Source organism: Eucyclogobius newberryi, unplaced genomic scaffold (genome assembly GCF_026437365.1).
Source record: "Eucyclogobius newberryi isolate DKJ021-1_F unplaced genomic scaffold, fEucNew1.0.hap1 SCAF_21, whole genome shotgun sequence".
Classification (NCBI taxonomy): Eukaryota; Metazoa; Chordata; class Actinopteri; order Gobiiformes; family Gobiidae; genus Eucyclogobius; species Eucyclogobius newberryi.
In genome coordinates this window covers 2071253-2093606 of record NW_027315846.1, presented here as the reverse complement: position 1 = coordinate 2093606, position 22354 = coordinate 2071253, and the positions used below count along the sequence as shown (strand labels likewise).

Below are 22354 nucleotides of genomic sequence, written 5' to 3'. Positions count from 1 at the left end.
TTTTTTAATCTTTTTTTTGTTTTTTGTTTTAATTTATTTTAAAAACATTAAACAACACTAACATACATAAAACAAAATGGCAAAGATAGAGGAGGAAAATGAAATAAATAAAAATAAAAATAAATGAAGAAAAGAAAAGAAATAAAAGGAAAAAAAAGAAAACAAGAAAACAGAATAAATAAAATAAATAAAATAAATCAAATAAATCAAATAAATCAAATAAATCAAATAAATCAAATAAATCAAATAAAAGTAAATAATACAATTAGAAAGTAATAGGATGGTATCCAAAGAAAGGGCGTTAAAGCATACTATGGCAACAAAATAAAAGTCCTCCAGGCGCCGCCCATGTTATCAGCACTATTACAAACGTGGGCAGAGTTTAGGCGCTTGGTCACTAAACAGAGACCGAGCGTGTGAGGCGCACGCACCTCCCGATGAGCAGGAACTCCCCCGCGATGCCGAGCCTGCGCATGGCCATGAGGAGCCCGCGCACCGTCATGCCCTCACAGAAACACACCACCACCCGGGCTTTGGGCAGCCGCTCCCGCAGCTTCCTCAGCAGCCGGTCGTAGTGCTTCTCGCCGGCGTTGGAGTAGATTTTGTCGGAGTGGGCGATGCAGAGGCCGTCCTGCGCCGCCAGCTCCTTGAAAACCTCCATCCCGCTCTCGCCGTAGTTACCTGGGACCGGAGGAAAAAGGGTGAGGGGAACAGTTTGAGACACGGCTTAGGGGCTTTATTTTATCCCTCAAACCTTCTTTAATAACTGTGTTTAATAATTGCTTTGCCACGGAAGTATTAATACAAGAAAAACCTCATAAACAGGACATTTGACCTTTCCTAAACGGTGACGAAGTAGTAAAAAACTACATGGAGTGATAAATAAACTACCGTATTTTTCGGACTATAAGTTGCACCTTTTTCATAGTTTTAGCCGGAGTGCAACTTATACTCATATTTATACTTATACTCCGGAGCGACTTATATGTGATATTATTTGTTATTTTCACACTTGAAACCGCATTTCATCCTCCAGTGCGACTTATATATGTTTTTTCCTTCTCTAATATGCATTTTTTGGCTGGTGCGACTTATACTCTGGAAAATACGGTAGCATTATTTTGTGTCTCTCATATGAAAAAAGTGGTTTTGTATTTTGAAATTTGTGGTATCAAAATAAAGTGACATTTCAGAGCTGGGACAATATGTTTATTTCAATATAGATGTTTTTTTTATTCGCTGAAAAATACCTTGAAAAACATTGTATTGTAGCTGTGACCGCGATCGCCTCCGCACAGATCTGACCTGTAATGTGCTCGTCTGCACTGATAGTTTAATGCCATAATGTGGGACCTTCCAGGCAAATACAAGTTACAGTCATGGTGGATATAGTGCACCTTTAAATGCTATTTTCTAGTATTTCGTAATAAACTATTTTTATTTATTTTTTTACATTTTTTTAATTGTAATTTAACGTTTTGTTCATTGTAGAATATAATATAAATCTAAAACAGACAGAGCCGTTTCAGGCTGTGACTCGTCCCTTAGAGCAGTACTTCCATCGTCTCAGGCCTGTCCCTTTAGATTGAAACTGACATTCTGACAGAAGCTGAAACATCCTAACAGTACAAAAGTAAAAGTACTGTACTTTCTACTCCACTACATTTTAGTCGTTACTTTTCATCCATTAATCACAACTAATCAATTATTGAAATTATTAGTAAACTAATTTAGCAATGAAATAATCAATAACTGGTCTATAGGTGTCAAAAGCATGAAATAAACTGCCAAAAGAAGTTTGAGGCACAATTGCATGAAAATGTTCCAGCAGGTGGGAAACTCCTCACAAAGGTTACATAGTAGAGCTTTCATTGCGTGCGTTTTGCCATCCAAACAACTCATTGATAAATGGGAAGAATAATCTAAAGACAGACTTAGCACGCTTAGCAACACGATCAGCCCTAATTTTGAGTTCACGTCCCAACTTTGAGCAAACAAAAACACAAAACCAAAAAGAGCGAAAAAATTCAAAAAAATTCAAAAAACGGAAAAAAAAAAAGAGCACAAAATCCAGAACACTATTATGCTTTAATGCTTTTAAATCTGTCATTCATACTTTTACTTTCTACTCTAAAAGTACATTTTTAAACGGGTACTCTTGTGATTTTGGTCATGTCATAATTATTATTTTTTTCTCCTTATATTCTCATTATATTCTATACGTTTGCTTATTTTATCCTATGTAAAAGCATGAAAATCCAACTGATTCGTGTTCTTCCTTTGAGTCTAGTGTCTTTATTCTCTTCTGGACTCGGTGAAGGTGAAGATCGGATTTGAGACGAGTCGATTCCAGACGAAGGGAATAGAACGTCACCAAAGACAAACTCAGACTCATTGATTTACGCTCGGTTTGCATTGAAGAGGCAGAAAGAGGCTCTGAGTGCTCGGATCAAACCACCGCGCCACGTGCGGGAGGAGATAATGAGGTTTATAGAATCGTTTTACAGATATCGTTTTCACAACTACGAGAAGACCAGCAGGTGGGGAACTCCTCACAAAGTTACATGGTGGAGCTTTAAAAATGAAGAAAACATGAACACAAGTAGTTCTGTGTATTTAAGCTCAATTTGTGTGCAGCCAGAATCTAGAGTCAAAGGGCTGAACGTTTGCTGGATCACAGTGGAATGAAGCACTTCAAATGAGGCAACAACTATCAACAGTTAGCTGCATTGTAGTGAAGGCCACTTTAGCTCTGACATAATCATGAGTTTGTTGAAGATGTGACGGAGATTTCTCTGGCCCAGACTCTGGAGCAAACTGCTCCTGACGTGCTCCTGACGTGCTCCTGACGTGCTCCTGACGTGCTCCTGACGTGCTCCTGACGTGCTCCTGACGTGCTCCTGACGTGTTCCTAACGTGTTCCTGACGTTTTCCTCATGTGTTCCTCATGTGTTCCTGATGTGTTCCTGACGTGTTCCTCATGTGTTCCTCATGTGTTCCTCATGTGTTCCTGATGTGTTCCTGACGTGTTCCTCATGTGTTCCTCATGTGTTCCTGATGTGTTCCTGACGTGTTCCTCATGTGTTCCTGATGTGTTCCTCATGTGTTCCTGATATGTTCCTGATGTGTTCCTCATGTGTTCCTCATGTGTTCCTCATGTGTTCCTGATGTGTTCCTCACGTGTTCCTCATGTGTTCCTCATGTGTTCCTCATGTGTTCCTGATGTGTTCCTCATGTGTTCCTGATGTGTTCCTCATGTGTTCCTGACATGTTCCTGACATGTTCCTGACGTGTTCCTGACGTGTTCCTCATGTGTTCCTGATGTGTTCCTCATGTGTTCCTGACATGTTCCTGACGTGTTCCTGACGTGTTCCTGACGTGTTCCTGATGTGTTCCTCATGTGTTCCTGACATGTTCCTGACATGTTCCTGACGTGTTCCTGACGTGTTCCTGATGTGTTCCTCATGTGTTCCTGACATGTTCCTGACGTGTTCCTGACGTGTTCCTGACGTGTTCCTGATGTGTTCCTCATGTGTTCCTGACATGTTCCTGACATGTTCCTGACGTGTTCCTGATGTGTTCCTGATGTGTTCCTCATGTGTTCCTGACATGTTCCTGACGTGTTCCTGACGTGTTCCTGATGTGTTCCTGATGTGTTCCTCATGTGTTCCTGACATGTTCCTGACGTTCCTGACGTGTTCCTGACGTGTTCCTGATGTGTTCCTCATGTGTTCCTGATGTGTTCCTCATGTGTTCCTCATGTGTTCCTGATGTGTTCCTCATGTGTTCCTCATGTGTTCCTCATGTGTTCCTGATATGCTCCTGACGTGTTCTTGACGTGTTCCTGACTTGTTCCTCATGTGTTCCTCATGTGTTCCTGATATGCTCCTGACGTTTTCCTCATGTGTTCCTGATGTGTTCCTCATGTGTTCCTCATGTGTTCCTCATGTGTTCCAGATATGCTCCTGACGTGTTCCTCATGTGTTCCTCATGTGTTCCTCACGTGTTCCTCATGTGTTCCTCATGTGTTCCTCACGTGTTCCTCATGTGTTCCTCATGTGTTCCTGACGTGTTACTAAAAATCCAAAGCAGATTGTAACCGTGAACGTGCCACAAAACCCGACCTCTCAGCCTTGACAGCAGGTCTCAAACGTTTACATTGACCCTCGGCGAGCGGCTCTTACCCTCGGTGTGCACAGCCGACACGTACGTCCAGTTGTGGCTCTTGACGATGTCCAGCAGGGCCCTGGCCTGGAGCGTGTCCGACGGCACCACGCGCAGGAAGTACTTGAACAGTGTCTTGTCGCTCAGGTCGATGCTCGTCGCCGAGTACGCGATCTGCGGGATGTTGAAGAGCTGTAGAAGGTTCTGGACTTGGATGGCGACCGAGCTGGAGCCGGGCCCGATCACGCCGACGATGGGCTTCTTGGTCGGCGGGGGCTGGCTCGCCGGATCCCCTTCGACGCACAACCTGACGCCGTCTTCGTCGTCCCGTATCGAGATGAGCGAGTCCCGGATGAACTCGATGCTCTGCTCCAGCGCCACGGATGAGTGCCAGCAGGAATCCCGGATCTCGCAGCCGAGCGTGATGTTCGGGAGCAGGTCGGGGTCGGCGTTGATCCGGTCTAGCGTGTGGAACATGGCCTCCACCCTCTGAATGCCGTACTGCTCCCGGACCTCGCCACATTTACGCTCCGCGACCCTCTCCGCCGACGGCTGGTGGTGGACGGAGAACAGCGCGCCGATGATGACGTCGCCGTCCATGCGCGCAACCAGACGGGAGGCGGAGCTGGGGACTAGAGAGCGTTCGTGGTTGGGTTTGCACAGGATGGACGCCTGGAAGAGAACCAGGGGGAGGCACAGGAGGCGCACGGCGGACGAGAAGGTCATGCTGGAGGTCGAGCCAGAAGTGCAGACAAAGAGAAGAGAAACATGTCCGAGTTCGGGTCGTCCATCAACGCTCTAAAAGCTGGAGAGTTGTGTTTTTTTTACATTGCAGCGGTCCTGAAAAGACAAAGAAAAAAATAATTTCTTAGAAATTGAATACCCTATTTTCCGGAGTCGCACCAGCCAAAAAATTGCTTAATAGAGAAGAAAAAACACACATAAGTCGCATTGGAGTATAAGTCACATTTTTGGGAGGAATTGATTCAATTTAATCCAATAACAAGAACAGACATTTCATCTTGAAATGCAATTTAAAATAATAACAGATTTGAAGAGATTTGATAAAAAAAAACATGCTAACAAGTTTACCAAAGCATCAGTTTTACCCCAAATCACTAAATCCATTGAATTCTTCTTCCTCTGTGTCACTTCTAAACAACTCCACAAACTCTTCTGCGTCGCTTAGAGCCTAGAGCGCCCTCTAGTGGTTGTCTGTGTGAAAATAATGAATAATATCACATATAAGTCGCTCTGGAGTATAAGCCAAAACACCAGAAAATACAGTATGTGTTATTTATTAAGTGTGTTTTACTGAGTTTGTAACATCTCTGGGGGCTCCTAACAACAAACCTGTGTCCAACAGTTAATGTCGTTCAAAGGTTAGTCTGTTTTGCCATGTTAGAAGCCCAAGACTGTAAGAATAAAGATTATTTTGTAGGTTGCTGAGTTAATAATGCTACTACATGTATCAAAAATGCACCAGAATGCAGGAAATGAGGAGCGGAGAGCCCATGATGAAAGATGGTACTGGCATTATACTAGTTAAACTGATTTATAATGATAAAAAAACAGATAATATGGTACTCAGAGTGTGAGACAACACGCTGGACTAGACCCAGATTATACAGTGTTTGTGCTCATCAAAATATTCCTTTTATCCGTTTTTTTGAAAATCACTTTTCGCGTCTCGAGTATTTGTTGCGTGAAAAGGAGAACATATGAACCAGCGTGACACGTTTACTCCCCAAAGCCATCCCAAGCTTTAAATTTAAAATAACTGTAAACGTTCTGATGAATAAAATAGCAAAAGACTAGTAAATAAATTAAACTGGGTGAAAATGAAACAATAAAGTAGGTTTCAGCACCAGGGACAGTTACCAGCGCTTAAAACACACACAAAAAAACATAAGAATTCACAAGGGTGTTTTAAGAAGCGATATTTGACAAATAAATTCATATAAAACCAAATTAGACTTTCGTATACTGTAAGAATAAGTAACTTGACGTCTTCAAGGGACTAACGATGCAAATTAGGTCAAATCGACAAACGTGGGCACATTTGACACAGTTTGACGTTGATTAATGTGCTAACAATTATTTTAGCAGTCTATTATACTATTTCTACTGCACATTTGGATTCTCAAAACACTTTTCAATCAAATAAAGTTCAACATATGAAGACTGAACGCTTCTAGAACAATCGCAACTAAAATCAATCCGGACACTGCTTATCATTTTGTCACATTTTGATTCAATAAAGCCACAATCTTTGTTCTAAAACGTCTTTTCGTGTGTGTTTTATAGTCTCTGCAGTCCAGACAACGATTAACAAAACACAATTATTATTATTATTTAACGGCCAATTTGTCACAATTATACTGACAAACCGTCGCAGCCTTAAACTTTAAAAAATATCAAATTCCTATAGTAAACGCATCTTATCCATGGGTTTCAGAGCGACGAAGCTGCGTTATTGCCTCGGTAATTAACCATTTAAAACTAAACGCCTTTTTTAGTCTTCGGGAAGATCAGCTGCAGCACGAACGCGACGCTGGAGCCCGCGACGGACAGAACCGCGCCGCACGTACCTGTGGAAACGTGCCGACGTGCCGTGGGTCCTTTCTCCCGGAGCCGAGGTGGCGAGCTCTCCTCTCCTCTGGCTGGCTCTCTCGCCTCTCGTCTCCTCTCGTCTCTGCCCTTTTCCTCCTCCTCCTCCTCCTCTTCCTCCTCCTCCTTTTCCCCATCGCTGCGTCTCAAAAGCGGGTCACACTCACCGCAGTGCCCCTGATTCTAGCACCGCCGCACTGCCAAGGCGCCCCAAACAGCAACAAGACGTCCGGGCATAAACCGTCAGAACACCAACTATTATAAAGACTGAAGACGTTTATGATACAGTCAAAGGATTATTTCTCTTGTTTTGAGACGTTTTAAACACACGGCGAGGCTGAAGGCTTCTAAATGGAGAATATGGACAAAGAAAGTGTATTCATGACACAGATGCAACATGTTTTATTCCTTTTTATGACATTTTTGTTTAATATTGTTGCTGTTTTGGTCTTAAGTAGATCTTTTTTGTTGCATGTGTTTTAGAGTCTGTGGAGTCCAGATGACGATTATCAAAATGAAACGGTCGGAAGTCATGATTATTTTTGGATTAATCGGTTGCTGCCCTGAATATTTGACAGCGTAGAAAATATGTGGACTATTTATTTATGTTTTGATTATTTTTTCGAACTGTAAGAAACGAGAGAAGATGAAAAAACACATAACACAAAACACAAGACAAAAAAAGAAGATAATAAAACACACTAACTAAAGGGCGGGGCCAGAGTAAACTGATTTAAAAATAATAATAATAATAATAAAAGGTATTGCATTTATTCATTTGTACGTCAAAAATAGCAGCGGGAGTAGCTGAAACGTGAACTCGAGTGACAGTATTTATGACTTAATGTAATCGGACAGACCAAACAGGAATAAAAAGGACCAAAAAATCAATTTAAATAAAGAATAATATTAAAAACAAATCAAAACTAAATTGTATCTGATGATGTTACACTGAACAACAACAGAGAGAAGTGCAATGTCTTCAAAAAGTGACTAAAGTAAATTAAACTGAGTACTTACCCACCTCTGAGTGAAGAAAATGTGTGATATTAAGTTAGAACAGACGTAATTTACCTGATGCGTCGAAGAGTGAATGGCGCGGGCAAGTCTGCCCCCTTGCGGCTAAACGGACGCACTGCGCCTTTGAGAAAGTTTGCCCAAATCTGACACCGTTTTAAGTTTATCATATTTTAATCATATTTTGTCAGTTTAATATATATTATGTTTGAATTTCAAAGTTTTCACAAGTAATTTAATGTTTACAAGTTGTATTTTCGTGTTTGATCAAGCCTCCGGAAGTGTCTACCAAAATGCTCTACGTCACTTCCGTCATTTAAACATGGCGGACTGCGCAGAGCGCTAAACAAGTGCAATGTTTTGGTTGTTTTCCGACACAAAAACACGATAAACTGCCACATGAAACGACCCGTGACAAACAAAGGTAAATGTGCTGTTTTTGCGCCTGACCTTTAGCGTAAAACACGCCATTTTATGTTGTTTATCTTGTGTAATTGAGCCGTAGATCCCGTTTGTCCTTTTTCATAACAAAGTCCAAGTAGGTTATAGCGCGTTAATTAAGTTATAACTAACACACTCACACAACTTACTCACCGTTTATGAATGGCTGATGTTCATATTTCTAAAGTAGCGTCATTATGTTCAGAGATCTCATTGATTTCTGCTGATATATTTGATTAAGCATTTGATTATATCCTTTTATTCATCGATTCTTGACATGTCCTCCTTACTTTTTATTATATTACAAGAAGTGAAAAAGTCATTATGTCAATCCAACAGAACAGTGTTTAACCTTGTGCTTATAAATGTTTAAATTGAGGTTTCGTACCCCAAGTTGGGACTTATACAATTGTTTTAATTTGGCTCTGTTTGCGGCTAACTCGATGGTTTGTGGAGTTTGCACTAAGAACAGGTGTTGACCTTGCTAAATACACAAATACTTATTATTTGTGGAATGAAATTATGGAACGGTTTGCCAGTGGTATTTAGAGAAAGTAATTCACTAGAACCCACGGTGACACACGCAGACTCGTGTTGGTCTGGCCGGGAATCGAACCCATGATCTCTGCTCTTAACTGCCCCGCCGCGCTGCTCTGTAAATGTCCCATAACCATAATTATATTTTACTTAAAGTGTATTGAAGTGTATTGATTGTACACATATTCATTTGTGGGTTTTTTTGGGGGATCAAATTATAAGTACACGGAGGGTATAAAAAGGTATAGAAATATGATTTATTGAATAATGAGGAATAAGGGGTGGGACTAAATCAGTTTCGATCATGTATTCATTCCTCGTCACTGAACTTCGACACGTTCATGGTGTCATTGTTTTTTCCAGGACGGCACCATGAGCAGCAAACGGAAGCGCGCGCCGCCGGTGAAGGTGGACGACGAGGCCAAGAAGCGGCTGGAGTGGAACATGCTCGAGGACCGAAAGAACGAGGTCATTTTGGGCGACGAGCTGGACCAGATGCCGACCTGCTCCGGCTTCGTCCAGCCGACTCCAGCCCGCGAAGACGAAGCCGCCGCTCGTGAAAGCGCCACGGAGTCGGCGAGCGCGTCCGCGGACACTCCCGCCGCTCTCGCCGCTCCCTCGGTCACGGTGAGACCACTGGCTGCGCTCGGCCCGGCGTGGAAAGCTCTGATCGGGGAGTTCGCCGTTCAGCCCAAGTGGCTCCCGACAGACTTTGAGCGGAGGACGTTCTCGCTCTGGAGGAAAGAGCGTGGGTTCAGTTTGAGGTACAGGAGACGTGCCGACCCTGAGGAGGACTCGGGCGGTCAGAGCGGAGTGGACGGGGAGGACGAGGAGGACACGTCGCACGGAGCCGAGTGCGGTCTGAGCAGGGTTTCTCTGGGAGATCTGGACTGGCTTCTGCAGAGGAGAGTGGTCCAGCTCTGCCACCAAACGACAGAAGACGGCTACAAGGTGAGACGCTATCTGTATGCAATGGTAAATAAATGTTTTTCGTCTTTTTTAGAACCATATTGTCAGAAATCGGTTTGGGTGCTCGATGACTTAGGTGTTTTATTATGAAAGAGAAGTATTTTTTCTTCTTTTATCCTATTTTCTATTTAAAAAAATCTTTTTAAAATGTTTTTCTTCTTTTTTTTCCATTTTTTTCTTTTTTTCTCTTTAAAAAATATGATTTAGAGTTTTAAGTTTAGTTTGTTTTCATTTTAAACACAAACTGATTCAAAATGAAGGCTCCAAAATCATCCAGCGACAAAAATTTAAAACAAATCAACAAATGATCTTTGAATGATCCAAAAAAACATTTCTTAAATTAATTTAGAATGCGTTGCGTTCAAGACCGTTCCTAGAAGCCTGTGAAATGTGTGTTTTTCCACGTTTTGTGCCACGTTTTTCCTGTAAAAAGATTCTGAATCAAAAAGAATGATGGGGACAAGAATGTTTAGATTTAGTAATTTGTGCATTAAGCATCAGGATGCAGGGTTCAGAATACGCGGTATCGCAAAATGCGACGCAATTTCTCTCAAAAGCGATGTGTTCGTCAGAAAAAAGTGTTTATGTATCGCAGCTTTTGCGATACAAAAATGTGTGTTCAATTGTGTAACCAAAGCGCCTAAAAGTACTGATCACTCGTCAATCGATCGTCATTAACGGCCTGACACATGTGGACGCTGTGTTGTCATGACGAGTCCCGCTGCGGCCTCAGAGCGAGTCTGAAAGTGGGAGGAGCCACGTGCGGTAAAGTTTACGTCAGATTCAGACTTCCGAGGTCAATAACTCCTAAACACAAAAGTCTTTGCAGATCATTCACTGCCAAAATATTCATATTTACACTGCAGTGACACAACCTCGTTTTTAACAATCAGATGCGTATTTTGGACGCAGCGAATCACACTGATCCGAATGTGCAGACGGAGCCGAGACGAGTGCTTAGGGACCGTCATTAAATGTGCAGCCGGAGCGGTGACAAGAGTACTTAGGGACCGTCATCAAGTAGAAAAACGAAAAATGGAATGGAACGTCAAATAGAGCGGTACAATTTGAATAACACATAAAATACACCATGATCGACGCCACAGCAACCTTAATACATATTTTTTGTGAGTGTAATGACAATTAATATGTAAATGAGACTCCTGCAAATAGTCATCTGATTGATGATGATGTGGAAGAAAGTTGTAAATAAGGCCATATGACTTTGTGTTGATTAATTTGTTCAACAATTCATTTTATTTGCAAGTTTTATTTGAAGAATTTAAAAAAGTGAATTTGTTAAGAGTTTTCTTTAATAGAATGTTTACAAATACATTTAAATAAATGATCGTGTTATATCAATGGAAAATATTGATTGTTAGTCACTTTCGTGTTTTGCTATGCAATTATGAAATTGCTATACAAGTTTCGAAAAATTAACGGATTGTTTAGCAGCTGCTGCTGAACAAGTGAAAATCCTTAATCTGAGCCCTATTTTGTTTCCCTGACACTGAAGCTCAATTTGACTCTCTGGCTGGAGTAAGACGTTGAGATTAAAGTCCCGTCCCTCTTTGTGCTTCTCAGGTGGGCATCTACCTGCTGGAGGCCGGGCTCGGGAAGCCTGAGTTTCTGAGCGAAGGCACGACCCGTCTGAAGAAGGCCAACCAGATCCTGCAGAAGATCATGGAACACTTCTACGATTTCATTGTACCCGGTGAGAGTTTGTACACGACGTCGTTCAAAGTGCTTTACGCAGCTAGAAAAGATGTATTCAAATAACAATAGAAACAAATACAAGCATAAATAATCAATATAAAATGTACTTGGAAGAAGATTTAGGATGATCAGACCTGGTTTAGTCCTGGGTAAATTCTGGTTTTGAAGTTTTTTCTTTTTCGTGTACGTTCTGGTTTGATCCTGTTCTAGACCTGGGGTTTGATCCTGTTCTAGACCTGGGGTTTGATCCTGGGGTTTGATCCTGTTCTAGACCTGGGGTTTGATCCTGTTCTAGACCTGGGGTTTGATCCTGGGGTTTGATCCTGTTCTAGACCTGAGGTTTGATCCTGGGGTTTGATCCTGTTCTAGACCTGGGGTTTGATCCTGTTCTAGACCTGGGGTTTGATCCTGTTCAAGACCTGGGGTTTGATCCTGGGGTTTGATCCTGTTCTAGACCTGGGGATTGATCCTGTTCTAGACCTGGGGTTTGATCCTGTTCTAGACCTGGGGTTTGATCCTGTTCAAGACCTGGTTTGATCCCGTTCAAGACCTGGGGTTTGATCCTGTTCTAGACCTGAGGTTTGATCCTGGGGTTTGATCCTGTTCTAGACCTGGGGTTTGATCCTGTTCTAGACCTGGGGTTTGATCCTGTTCAAGACCTGGTTTGATCATGTTCTAGACCTGGGGTTTGATCCTGTTCTAGACCTGGGGTTTGATCCTGGGGTTTGATCTTGTTCTAGACCTGGGGTTTGATCCTGTTCTAGACCTGGGGTTTGATCCTGTTCAAGACCTGGTTTGATCCTGTTCTAGACCTGGGGTTTGATCCTGGGGTTTGATCCTGTTCTAGACCTGGGGTTTGATCCTGGGGTTTGATCCTGTTCTAGACCTGGGGTTTGATCCTGGGGTTTGATCCTGTTCTAGACCTGGGGTTTGATCCTGTTCTAGACCTGGGGTTTGATCCTGTTCTAGACCTGGGGTTTGATCCTGTTCAAGACCTGGTTTGATCCTGTTCTAGACCTGGGGTTTGATCCTGTTCTAGACCTGGGGTTTGATCCTGTTCAAGACCTGGTTTGATCCTGTTCTAGACCTAGGGTTTGATCCTGTTCAAGACCTGGTTTGATCCTGTTCTAGACCTGGGGTTTGATCCTGGGGTTTGATCCTGTTCTAGACCTGGTTTGATCCTGTTCTAGACCTGGGGTTTGATCCTGTTCTAGACCTGGTTTGATCCTGTTTTAGACCTGGTTTGATCCCGTTCAAGACCTGGGGTTTGATTCTGTTCTAGACCTGGGGTTTGATCCTGTTCTAGACCTGGTTTGATCCTGTTCTAGACCTGGTTTGATCCTGTTCAAGACCTGGTTTGATCCTGTTCTAGACCTGGGGTTTGATCCTGTTCTAGACCTGGGGTTTGATCCTGTTCTAGACCTGGTTTGATCCTGTTCTAGACCTGGGGTTTGATCCTGGGGTTTGATCCTGTTCTAGACCTGGGGTTTGATCCTGGGGTTTGATCCTGTTCTAGACCTGGGGTTTGATCCTGGGGTTTGATCCTGTTCTAGACCTGGGGTTTGATCCTGTTCTAGACCTGGGGTTTGATCCTGTTCTAGACCTGGGGTTTGATCCTGTTCAAGACCTGGTTTGATCCTGTTCTAGACCTGGGGTTTGATCCTGTTCTAGACCTGGGGTTTGATCCTGTTCAAGACCTGGTTTGATCCTGTTCTAGACCTAGGGTTTGATCCTGTTCAAGACCTGGTTTGATCCTGTTCTAGACCTGGGGTTTGATCCTGGGGTTTGATCCTGTTCTAGACCTGGTTTGATCCTGTTCTAGACCTGGGGTTTGATCCTGTTCTAGACCTGGTTTGATCCTGTTTTAGACCTGGTTTGATCCCGTTCAAGACCTGGGGTTTGATTCTGTTCTAGACCTGGGGTTTGATCCTGTTATAGACCTGGTTTGATCCTGTTCTAGACCTGGTTTGATCCTGTTCAAGACCTGGTTTGATCCTGTTCTAGACCTGGGGTTTGATCCTGTTCTAGACCTGGGGTTTGATCCTGTTCTAGACCTGGTTTGATCCTGTTCTAGACCTGGTTTGATCCTGTTCTAGACCTGGGGTTTGATCCTGGGGTTTGATCCTGTTCTAGACCTGGTTTGATCCTGTTCTAGACCTGGGGTTTGATCCTGTTCTAGACCTGGTTTGATCCTGTTTTAGACCTGGTTTGATCCCGTTCAAGACCTGGTTTGATCCTGTTCTAGACCTGGGGTTTGATCCTGTTCTAGACCTGGTTTGATCCTGTTCTAGACCTGGTTTGATCCTGTTCTAGACCTGGGGTTTGATCCTGGGGTTTGATCCTGTTCTAGACCGGGTTTATCCTGTTCTAGACCTGGGGTTTGATCCTGTTCTAGACCTGGTTTGATCCTGTTTTAGACCTGGTTTGATCCCGTTCAAGACCTGGGGTTTGATTCTGTTCTAGACCTGGGGTTTGATCCTGTTCTAGACCTGGTTTGATCCTGTTCTAGACCTGGTTTGATCCTGTTCAAGACCTGGTTTGATCCTGTTCTAGACCTGGGGTTTGATCCTGTTCTAGACCTGGGGTTTGATCCTGTTCTAGACCTGGTTTGATCCTGTTCTAGACCTGGTTTGATCCTGTTCTAGACCTGGGGTTTGATCCTGGGGTTTGATCCTGTTCTAGACCTGGTTTGATCCTGTTCTAGACCTGGGGTTTGATCCTGTTCTAGACCTGGTTTGATCCTGTTTTAGACCTGGTTTGATCCCGTTCAAGACCTGGTTTGATCCTGTTCTAGACCTGGGGTTTGATCCTGTTCTAGACCTGGTTTGATCCTGTTCAAGACCTGGTTTGATCCCGTTCAAGACCAGGTTTGATCCTGTTCTAGACCTGGGGTTTGATCCTGTTCTAGACCTGGTTTGATCCTGTTTAAGACCTGGTTTGATCCTGTTCTAGACCTGGTTTGATCCTGTTCTAGACCTGGGGTTTGATCCTGGGGTTTGATCCTGTTCTAGACCTGGTTTGATCCTGTTCTAGACCTGGGGTTTGATCCTGTTCTAGACCTGGTTTGATCCTGTTTTAGACCTGGTTTGATCCCGTTCAAGACCTGGTTTGATCCTGTTCTAGACCTGGGGTTTGATCCTGTTCTAGACCTGGTTTGATCCTGTTCTAGACCTGGTTTGATCCCGTTCAAGACCTGGTTTGATCCCGTTCAAGACCTGGTTTGATCCCGTTCAAGACCAGGTTTGATCCTGTTCTAGACCTGGGGTTTGATCCTGTTCTAGACCTGGGGTTTGATCCTGTTCTAGACCTGGTTTGATCCTGTTCTAGACCTGGTTTGATCCTGTTCTAGACCTGGTTTGATCCTGTTCTAGACCCGGTTTGATCCTGTTCAAGACCTGGTTCAGTTCCAGGTTTAGTCCTAGTACCTTCGTTCGAGGTATAAGTATAACGTTGAACTATTTAGTCCCGGTGAGTTCTGGACGGTAACTCTCCTCGAGGAGCTCCTGCTTTCGTCTTCGTCCAGATGTAGTTTGGATTTAGTTGTTGCTCTGTCTGGAATGTCCCGCTGTATATGACATCGGACCTATCGCCACGGAGACGGTCAGCGGTCAGATCTGTGGAGAATAACGCGCCGCGCTTTCTGCAGAAGTGGTGGATAACGACGACGAGGCGTGCGACACGGAGCTGGAGCGGCAGAACATCGAGGAGCTGTACGACTACGTCCGGCGCGTCCACCAGCGAGGAGGCGGAGCAACAGGAGGAGGCGGAGCAACAGGAGGAGGAGGAGCAACAGGAGGGGGAGGAGCAACAGGAGAAGGAGAGGGCGGGCTGAGCTTCGAGGTCCAGCACAAGGCCCTGGTCCCCGTGCTCCGGCCGTACCAGCGTCAGGCCGTTAACTGGATGCTAACGAGGGAGACGGCCAGGAACGCGTCGCCCCCAAAAGGTAACGAGAGCGAAGACGGTCATTAAATATTACAGGATTGTGATCTTTTTCTCTGACCGTTTCTTTGTGCAGAGCAAGGTTTGCATCACCTTTGGCACGAGGTGGCGACTTTGTGTGGAAAGAAGCTGTTTTACAACCCGTACACCGGCTGGTAAGGCTTTTATATATCTTTCTTTTATATATGTGTATCTGCAGTACATTTGGAAGTACTTCTTAGAGTTCATTATCGTGTTGATATCCTTTTTATCAGTTCTTCCTGGTTTGCCTCTTGATTTAGGTCCTACTTTGGGGCTTTTCCTCAAACTCCACAAACCAAGCTTTAGTTTCCATTCTTAAGAAAATAATTGTATTAATAAAAAATAAAAATAAACCCAACTAGACCTGGTTTATACCTCATTAAAGGGCCCATGACAGTGTTTTTAACGATTTTCTAATTTTGACTTTATTTGGTATATTTCTACCTATTGTACATATAAATTATAGTTACTGCGTTTTAGTTCAGTGAGTCGTCCTGTAGGGGGCGCATGACGTTCACGTGTGTAAAAGGCTGTTCTTTCCCAGTCTGATCCGCGAGTTCCCTCTGGCCGGCGTGGACTGGCCCGGGGGGATTCTGGCCGACGAGATGGGGCTCGGCAAAACTGTGGAGGTCTTAGCACTCATCCTGTGCAACCCCCGACAGAACCTACAGCAGGAGGCCTACACCCTGCCCGAGGTGAGTGAGACCTGCTCGAGGTGAGGTAGACCCTGCCCGAGGTGAGGTAGACCCTGCCCGAGGTGAGGTAGACCCTGCCCGAGGTGAGGTAGACCCTGCCCGAGGTGAGTGAGACCCGCCCACAGCAGTTGGAGTGCTTCACGTTATCGTCTTGATTCAGGGGCAGTCGGTGAACTACTTTGTTCCTCCTCCACCGGAACAGAAGAAGAAGAAAGCGCCAAAGTCAGAGGTCGTGCCGCCAAAAGCAAGAGTGAACTTCCCACGTAAGGTTTACAGTACACAGAGTACACAGAGCAGTACGCAGAGTACACAGAGCAGTACATGAAATACAGCTTACACTATATAAAACCTCTGATGCAGAGGAAGATGCATAAAGAATCCCCTAATTTTAAATGGCAATAATGGGATAATTGATAATGTGATAAACAAGATAACTTTTTAAAAAACATTTAAAGTATATTTCACAAACTCACATTTACTTAAGTCTAAAGTCTAAATATTGTCTGCACTTTTTATGAAACATATAATTGGTGGGATTATATCTGTTGTAAATATAAATGATAGTTTTACACATATTGCTCTTTACCCTCTCTCCCCTCTGCCCTCTCTCTGCCCTCTCTCTGCCCTCTGTGCCCTCTCTCTGCCCTCTCTCTGCCCTCTCTCTGCCCTCTGTGCCCTCTCTCTGCCCTCTCTCTGCCCTCTCTGCCCTCTCTGCCCTCTCTGGGCCCTCTGTGCCCTCTCTCTGCCCTCTCTCTGCCCTCTCTGCCCTCTCTCTGCCCTCTCTCTGCCCTCTCTCTGCCCCCTCTCTGCCCCCTCTCTGCCCTCTCTCTGCCCCTCTCTCTGCCCTCTGTGCCCCCTCTCTGCCCTCTCTCTGCCACCTCTCTGCCCTCTGTGCCCCCTCTCTGCCCTCTCTCTGCCCTCTCTGTGCCCCCTCTGTGCCCCCTCTGTGCCATCTCTCTGCCCTCTGTGCCCCCTCTCTGCCCTCTCTCTGCCCCCTCTCTGCCCTCTCTCTGCCCTCTCTCTGCCCTCTCTCTGCCCCCTCTCTGCCCTCTCTCTGCCCCCTCTCTGCCCCCTCTCTGCCCTCTCTCTGCCCTGTGTGCCCTCTCTCTGCCCTCTGTGCCCTCTCTCTGCCCTCTCTGCCCTCTCTGTGCCCCCTCTCTGCCCTCTCTCTGCCCTCTGTGCCCTCTCTCTGCCCTCTCTGCCCTCTCTGTGCCCCCTCTCTGCCCTCTCTGTGCCCTCTCTCTGCCCTCTGTGCCCCCTCTCTGCCCTCTCTCTGCCCTCTGTGCCCTCTCTCTGCCCTCTCTGCCCTCTCTGTGCCCCCTCTCTGCCCTCTCTCTGCCCTCTGTGCCCTCTCTCTGCCCTCTCTGCCCTCTCTGTGCCCCCTCTCTGCCCTCTCTGTGCCCTCTCTCTGCCCTCTGTGCCCCCTCTCTGCCCTCTCTCTGCCCTCTGTGCCCTCTCTCTGCCCTCTCTGCCCTCTCTGTGCCCCCTCTCTGCCCTCTCTGTGCCCTCTCTCTGCCCTCTGTGCCCCCTCTCTGCCCTCTCTCTGCCCTCTGTGCCCTCTCTCTGCCCTCTGTGCCCTCTCTCTGCCCTCTCTGTGCCCCCTCTCTGCCCTCTCTCTGCCCTCTGTGCCCTCTCTCTGCCCTCTCTGCCCTCTCTGTGCCCCCTCTCTGCCCTCTCTGTGCCCTCTCTCTGCCCTCTGTGCCCCCTCTCTGCCCTCTCTGCCCTCAGCGGTGCGCTCGATGCTGCTCACGGCGATGGCGGAGGCGGACAAAGGCAAGGGCGTGTCTCTTCCCTCCATCGTGTCGTACATGCGCGTCTCCTACGGTTACGACCCGGCCAAGAACCGCAACCACATCAAGAGGACCATGAAGAAGCTGCTGGGCGAGAAGAAGGTCAAGCAGGTCAAAGGTCGCGGCATGATGGGCTCCTTCAAGCTCGCGGGCAACTTCTCCGGAACGCAAGAGAAGCTGCTGCTGTCGCCACCAAAGGTGCGTTTTGCTCTTCTCTTTGTGCGAAAGAGAGGATTAAACTTAAAACGAGTCATTGATTAAGTTTGAACGAGCACGCGACTTGTAACTGTCTGAATCACCAGCAAAAAGAGAGTTAAAATCATATTTCAGAACATTTTTAATAGATATAGACATGTTTTATGTCATACTGTGGAAGATTATCGCTTTTTTTAAACTATTTATTATTTAAACATACAGCAACAAAAACATACATAAAACAAACTGACCTATGTAAAGTAACAGTAATAGTAATAGTAGTAAATAGTAGTAAATAGTAATAGTAATTAAGAATAATGATAATAATGGGGAAAAAAAGCTACATTTCCTTTTTTGTTTACTATTTATAATTTAAACATACAGTGATAAAAACGTACATAAAACAAACTGAACTATGTTAAGAAAAATATATATAATAATTATTGTAATTAATAATAATGATAATGAAGGGGGAAAAAGGTATAACATTTCCATGGAAACAAGCTGAAGGAGGCTTCTCCAGGCCAAGTACGAGTCAGGTTTGTGGAGACGTAAGCCGCTCACAGCAAGGACACAGGTTTTTGTACATTTTACGTGCAAAAAATAAATAAATAATAAAACATGTGTTTTAATTAATTTGTTTATTTTTTTGGCTAAAAGTTCCGTACTGGAGCTTTAAGACCAGATTTATTGACTTATTGTGACAGCTCGACTGTAAAAATAATGATTGTAGTTGTATTTTTTGTTACCTGGACAAATTCATTATTATATTGTTTTAATCAGATTTTATTTAAATTTGCCCCCCCCATGCTTTAAATACATACAAATAAAACCAGAAAGTAGGATACAGCAATTTAAAAAAAAAATAACAGTAATAATAAAAAAAAAAATTAGAATAGTACAATTGAAAATGTCAAAAACAGTCTGCAGTGTATTATTAATTTAAGTCCAATATTTCTGAGCGACAGGACGGTCCCAGAACACGTGAAAGTGGTTTGCCTCCTAGTGTCAGTTTTTCCTTGTGAATAATGAGCACTTTGGAGTTATGAAAAAACGTGGGACATTTTTCCAACAAGTTTCCCTCCAGACATGTGATTTTGAGGTTCTCCACTGGGATATACACACACTTTCCCACTCTTAAGATAACCCCACAATTTCTGATTTTCATCAATAATATTCTGAATTAGTGAATATTCTGTATCTATAAGTCTTCCGTCATCAGAGTTCAACTTTTATTTGATTGAAAAGTCGCGACGTACGATAGAACTGACCGGTCGAACGCTAAAATAACAGAACGATTCAACCGCGATGCGTCACGTCCAACTCGCTTTCCTCTCCCGCAGCTTCCGAAAACCCCCGAGAGCTCGCCGCGGAAGTCCTTCCAGAGACGGGCGAAGGACAAAGCCGAGGTGGCTCTGCAAAGCGCCCTGACGGAGGACGACGACGATCCGGAGGCGTCGCCGTCCGCCGCCCCGACCGAAGCGTACGAGGAGCGCTTCGCCGAGACTTTGGACGACTCAAACGACGCGCCCAATGTCTCGACATCGTGCTCCCGAGCGACGCCCGACCGAAGCGAGTCCGAACCGAAAGACGAACCCGATCGCGAACAAAAAGAGACGGTGGCAATCGCTCAAAACGTTCAAGAAGAGGAGACGGAGATGCCCAAGCGCGAGTCGCTCTTCCCGTTCAACGCGTCCAATTACCGCTTCGAGTGCATCTGCGGCGAGCTGGGCGTGGTCGACTACAAGCCGCGGGTGCAGTGCATGAACTGTGACCTCTGGCAGCACGCCGCCTGCGTCAACTACAAGGAGGAGAGTCTGGGGACCACGCCGTTCTTCTGCCCGCACTGCCTGGTCGCCATGACGCCCGTGCCCACCGGCGCCACGCTCATCATCTCGCCCAGCTCCATCTGCCACCAGTGGGTGGAGGAGATCAGCAAGCACATCCGCTCGTCCTCGCTCCGGGTCCTGGTCAGTGCGTCTCCAGCGGTCCAGTTTGTGTTTTCAATTCAGAATGTTTCAGAATCTCTCTAAATCTCTCTTTCTCTGGTGTTTATCTCTCCATGTCTCTCTTTTTCATGCGTTTCTCTCTGTAAATATCTTTCTCTGGTGTTTATCTCTCTAAATCTCTCCTTCTCAGGTGTTTATCTCTCTAAATCTCTCCTTCTCAGGTGTTTATCTCTCTAAACCTCTCCTTCTCAGGTGTTTATCTCTCTAAACCTCTCCTTCTCAGGTGTTTATCTCTCTAAGTCTCTCTTTCTCATGTGTTTATCTCTCTAAATCTCTCTTTCTCAGGAGTTTATCTCTCTAAGTCTCTCCTTCTCAGGTGTTTATCTCTCTAAATCTCTCCTTCTCAGGTGTTTATCTCTCTAAATCTCTCCTTCTCAGGAGTTTATCTCTCTAAGTCTCTCCTTCTCAGGTGTTTATCTCTCTAAACCTCTCCTTCTCAGGAGTTTATCTCTCTAAACCTCTCCTTCTCAGGTGTTTATCTCTCTAAACTTCTCCTTCTCAGGTATTTATCTCTCTAAATCTCTCCTTCTCAGGTGTTTATCTCTAAACTTCTCCTTCTCAGGAGTTTATCTCTCTAAACCTCTCCTTCTCAGGTGTTTATCTCTAAACTTCTCCTTCTCAGGTGTTTATCTCTCTAAATCTCTCCTTCTCAGTTAAATCTCTCCTTCTCAGGTGTTTATCTCTCTAAATCTCTCATTCTCAGGTGTTTATCTCTCTAAATCTCTCCTTCTCAGGTGTTTATCTCTCTAAACCTCTCCTTCTCAGGTGTTTATCTCTAAACTTCTCCTTCTCAGGTGTTTATCTCTCTAAATCTCTCCTTCTCAGTTAAATCTCTCCTTCTCAGGTGTTTATCTCTCTAAATCTCTCATTCTCAGGTGTTTATCTCTCTAAATCTCTCCTTCTCAGGTGTTTATCTCTCTAAATCTCTCCTTCTCAGGTGTACCAGGGCGTGAAGCGCCACGGCTTCCTGCAGCCTCAGATGTTGGCGGAGCAGGACGTCGTCATGACCACGTACGACGTGCTGCGCTCCGAGCTGAACTACGTGGACCTGCCCCACAGTAACAGCGAGGACGGACGCCGCTTCAGGAGCCAGAAGCGCTACATGGCCGTGCCCAGCCCCCTGGTGGCTGTCGAGTGGTGGCGCATCTGCCTGGACGAGGCGCAGATGGTGGAGTGCGTCACGGCCAAAGTAAAAACACACAGAAGTATTTGTGAATGATCGTTTTCTGGAGAACAAACAGATTCTCTGCCTGTATCTGTGTAATCTGCATTAATGTCTGACTTAAAGTAACAATCGGTCGCTGCACAACACCAATTCAAGCTGTTTATTTCTGTTTTATTCCATGTCAGGCCGCCGAAATGGCTCTGCGCTTGGCTTCTGTGAACCGATGGTGCGTCAGTGGCACTCCAGTCCAGAGAGGCTTAGAAGGTGAGAAAAAAAGGTCTTCTCCTGTTTTCAGAATTTATATTAATCGTGGATAACCATTAAACACTCCAAATGTTTATCAGAACAGTGGTGAAACGGGAAGACCATGAGTTCATTTTGAATAAAGTGATATAAAGTAATTTGATTAACTAACCACATTTTATACACTTACTCTTCTTAAGGCATAAACATAATTATTTGAGCCCCATACATGCAGTTGTCTGTGTCATCATTTATTTTTTAAGTCCCCGTCCTATGCAACTATTTTACTACCTTTTTCATACCATTATGTTATTAGTAAGTTTAAACCTTATTTGTACCAAGCCTCTGACAGTATTTGAGTACTTTTAGTCGCGTACAGTGTCCTACAGTGATGACATTCAGAACAAAGAACACTGACACAATGAGTAAAACAGCAATATAACATTATAAGATAAGGTATAGGGCTTTTTGTTTATCGGTTTCAAACGATTAGACTTTAGTTTATTGAAATAAATGCCAAAACGAGGACAGATCTTCTTCACAAACGGTGAAATGACGACCCACGTTAACCCCGGCGATTCTGTCGTCGCACAGATCTGTACGGGCTGGTGCTGTTCCTCAGACTCGACCCGTTCTGGGTGAAGCGCTGGTGGGAGCAGCTGCTGTACCGCCCCTATCGCCGTGGTGACACCGCCCCTCTGTACCGCGTGATCAGCCAGGTCCTGTGGAGGTCAGCCAAGAAGGACGTCATAGACCAGGTACCAGGGCTCATCTTAAATCACCGTATTAAAGCATTAAGACTTAATTAATAATGAACAAATTGGGTTTTTTATGATGACAGGT

General features: G+C 44.8%; 2 protein-coding genes across 2 annotated transcripts in view; one reads left to right on the top strand and one right to left on the bottom strand.

The window, feature by feature from the left end:
- Nucleotides 1-4909, bottom strand: part of LOC140370968 (metabotropic glutamate receptor 1-like) — a 29903-nt gene extending 24994 nt beyond the window's left edge. The window contains exons 1-2 of the mRNA XM_072458249.1: nucleotides 4185-4909; nucleotides 432-681 (exon numbers count right to left, since the gene is read on the bottom strand). Coding sequence (XP_072314350.1) covers nucleotides 432-681; nucleotides 4185-4890 — 956 coding nt within the window. The 5' untranslated portion in view covers nucleotides 4891-4909. The remainder of the gene's footprint in view (nucleotides 1-431; nucleotides 682-4184) is intronic.
- A 3208-nt stretch (nucleotides 4910-8117) lies between these two features.
- shprh (SNF2 histone linker PHD RING helicase) overlaps nucleotides 8118-22354 on the top strand; it is a 32434-nt gene continuing 18197 nt past the window's right edge. Inside the window, exons 1-12 of the mRNA XM_072457218.1 lie at nucleotides 8118-8215; nucleotides 9133-9720; nucleotides 11323-11452; nucleotides 15101-15397; nucleotides 15470-15548; nucleotides 15959-16109; nucleotides 16270-16372; nucleotides 17838-18097; nucleotides 19438-20064; nucleotides 21041-21292; nucleotides 21454-21532; nucleotides 22106-22269. Coding sequence (XP_072313319.1) covers nucleotides 9142-9720; nucleotides 11323-11452; nucleotides 15101-15397; nucleotides 15470-15548; nucleotides 15959-16109; nucleotides 16270-16372; nucleotides 17838-18097; nucleotides 19438-20064; nucleotides 21041-21292; nucleotides 21454-21532; nucleotides 22106-22269 — 2721 coding nt within the window. The 5' untranslated portion in view covers nucleotides 8118-8215; nucleotides 9133-9141. The remainder of the gene's footprint in view (nucleotides 8216-9132; nucleotides 9721-11322; nucleotides 11453-15100; nucleotides 15398-15469; nucleotides 15549-15958; nucleotides 16110-16269; nucleotides 16373-17837; nucleotides 18098-19437; nucleotides 20065-21040; nucleotides 21293-21453; nucleotides 21533-22105; nucleotides 22270-22354) is intronic.